The 3136-nt window shown below is 43.6% G+C and overlaps 1 protein-coding gene across 1 annotated transcript; it reads right to left on the reverse strand.

Annotated features, from left to right (window-relative positions):
- Nucleotides 1-212: 212 nt before the first annotated feature.
- LOC135488540 (uncharacterized) lies at nucleotides 213-2379 on the reverse strand. The gene is made up of 2 exons (XM_064773175.1): nucleotides 1823-2379; nucleotides 213-1034 (listed from the first exon to the last, which is right to left on the reverse strand). Exons 1-2 carry the CDS (start codon nucleotides 2327-2329, stop codon nucleotides 213-215), a joined length of 1329 nt encoding a protein of 442 aa, XP_064629245.1. The 5' UTR covers nucleotides 2330-2379.
- Nucleotides 2380-3136: the final 757 nt, after the last annotated feature.

The raw sequence follows: 3136 nt of genomic DNA on the forward strand, positions 1-3136 counted from the left end.
TGGAGCAGGGGCCAACGACATGTATCAACCAAAAGTATGGTGGTTTCAGAAGATGCTGTTCTTAAAGGACCATCTAGAGCCGAGATGCAGTACATCTACCATGGCCGATGAACATGACGATCAAATGTACAAGGTGAATAGACAGTTAATATGTTTATTTTATATCAACACATTCATGTACATTGCACATCGAAGTATTTCTACTGACAGGCTCAGCTGCAAAATCTGTCCTGCCATGCTACTCGTCCGATGCCATTCACATAGCCGCGCAGAGCATCTCTTTGTGATTGTGCATCATTGGCATAACGGTTTCCAGACTGATGTTCAATACCTTGGAAAGCCCCCTCAGCTTTCTTAACTGATCTCCAATCCCCCTTAGCTACAACACCGCGGTTTAATTGTTCCCTATCTACTGCCCTGGGAGGGAAGTACTTGGCCGAATTATGGACCCTCGGGAAGTTGTGCAGTGCACAAGCAGCCAGAATGATCATCTGCACTTTCTCAGGGGATAGCAGAATAGGAGCAAGAAACACGCGAAATCTGTTAGCTAATATCCCAAATGCATTTTCAACCACACGCCTAGCCCGACTCAGGCGGTAGTTGAAAACACGTTTGTCTTTATCAAGATTTCTAAATGGATACGGCTTCATGATGTCAGTTTGTAAAGGAAAAGCATCATCTGCTACGAAAAAATAGGGCATGGTGGCATCGCAATCGTGTAAGGGTTTTGCCTCAGGAAAATGTATAGTCCCATCCGCCATAGCGTTATTGAGATCGCTCTTCCTGAAAACACCTCCATCTCCGACACGACCGTTGGTTCCAGCATCAATCATCAAGAACTTGTAGTCGGCATCAACCAATGCAAACAGAACAATACTATGGGTGCCTTTATAGTTGTAGAAATAGGAGCCATAGCGCAATGGTGGGCGGAAAACAACGTGTTTTCCGTCCATTGCACCCAAACAGTGGGGAAGGTTCCACTTTGTTTCAAATTCCTCTGCAACCTTGAGCCATTCTTGTTCGTTCGACGGCACCTGAAAAGATAGACATTTATTTCACGAATGAGTGACCACATGATATCTTTGTTTTTTCAGGATCTGTCTGATGACGACGAAGTATCCGAGGATGAATCGGACAAAGTGATACATGTAGATACGCAACCATCGACCTCCAAGATCGCTGCTAAGGTGTCTTCATGGAATCCGAAAAGGAAATCATCAAAATCGGTTTCAGCGGAAGTGTCAATGTTTCAGACGGCCACCAACACTCTGGCGGAATTAAAAGATGCTGCACTCGCATCAAATAGGCCTCCGCCAACAGAAGCGAATGATGTATATGATGTGTTTGGGAAGTATGTAGCCTCAGAGATTCGTGCAATCGAATCTCCAGATGTACGACAGAATGTAAAAAGAAAGATCAGCTTAGCTTTGCTTGACGGACAGGAGGCTGATTTGAACACCAAGAGGAATTATGTTAATGTGAAAAATCGCAGCTATCAGGCACAGCCTCCGTCTGAAACTTTCTTTCCACTGTCTGTTGAGAATGCAGTTCGACCTTCCTGTCAATTTCGTAATGAAATGGTCACTCCCCGGTTTTCCACAGTTCCACTCGGCCAAAATACAGGTTCAGGTACAAGTGATATTGTAAGTCAGGCTATGTATGAAGCATTCTCGAATCATTAGAATGTTGTACACTTGTAGTCAACAACATACATAAGAAAATAATACATGATCTTCCTACAATTTCCTTCGTTTGTATTTCAATTCCAGAAAATGTGACAAATGAAAATCTGATTATCTCGAAAGAGATAGTTTGGACGTACCTTGATATAATCCATCTTTAAGGTTTCGTAGATTGCACAGCACGTTTCTGGTATTATTGCACCGATTGTTGAGCGACTCAGCCGTGTTGAAAACTGAAGACTCTGGAAAGTTTCCCCAGTGGCTAGGAACCTTAGAGTAACCGCCAGACGTTCTGCTGGAGTAATTGCCTCGCGCATGTTGGTGTCTTCCCTTGCCACGTAAGGCGTCACCAGTTGAACTAGGTGCTCAAACGTCTCCTCATCCATCCTCAAATAATTCTTGTATGATCCTGGATCCTCTAGTCGCAACTCATCTACTAGCATGGCATACGATCCCCTTGTTTTTCTCCTCTGGATCCATTTTCTGACCCATACAGTTCTTTTAGTACGGCGACGCTTCATCTTGTGGTATGCCACAGCTGCAGCCATTGCAGCAACAGCTGAACCAGCTGCCAGAGCAAATAGAAGTCTTGACTGGACGGGTGCCATATTCGAAAAGGTTGACCAAATAAATCCACCGTGTGGCATGAGTGGGCAGAATGGAAAAATTTGACCAAAAAGTTTGATGAAAAAGTTTGACCAAATAATTTGATAGTGTGGCTTGGGCATTAGTTACGCATTACATACGAAAGACTTCAGCGGGTTTTGTGAATAAAGCGTAACTGATACGAAACTATTGCGGAAAGTTAGGTTACGCATGACTTAAGTATACGCAAATCACTCAATTTACGCAACCTCTGTGAATAAGGTCCCAGGCTTTTTGGATCTGAAAGGAAAACCTCATTATGAAATGTTCTGGCTGGAAAGCATATCAATGTGCCGATGTTGATTCAAGGTGCGCCAATTTGACAATTCGCAGAGAATTGAATTGGTTGTTGAATTTTGTGAATGGACGATCAACTGTTGTACATTATTGTTCATGGATACGAAAAAAACATACATGTCAAGTTGAGGTAATAAGCCTACCGAGTGGTGGTGGTGGTGGTGGTGGTGGTGGTAACGGGCTCCTTATTGGAGATTCGTACGGATTATAACGTTGGCCCGGCTTTCTTCTTGTTGTTTGCTTTGGTGGGCTTTGGTTCCTCGGCGAATCATTCAGATTACAACCTCCCCATGGACTTGGTACAGTCGGACTGACAGATGATGATGTATGTGGGCTGGTGCTCCTTATCGGCGTTGAATCATAGGGATCCAGACAAATCGATGTGGCGGATGCTGATGGCTTTTTTACTCTCTGAAAGGCAAGCAGTAATTTGTAATAAATATTTACCAAATTCGGCCCTAGTATAAATTGACATGAACACATCGTTGTCCAATTGGAATTAATGACTTGGC

Source organism: Lineus longissimus, chromosome 5 (assembly GCF_910592395.1).
Source record: "Lineus longissimus chromosome 5, tnLinLong1.2, whole genome shotgun sequence".
NCBI classification, from domain to species: domain Eukaryota; kingdom Metazoa; phylum Nemertea; class Pilidiophora; order Heteronemertea; family Lineidae; genus Lineus; species Lineus longissimus.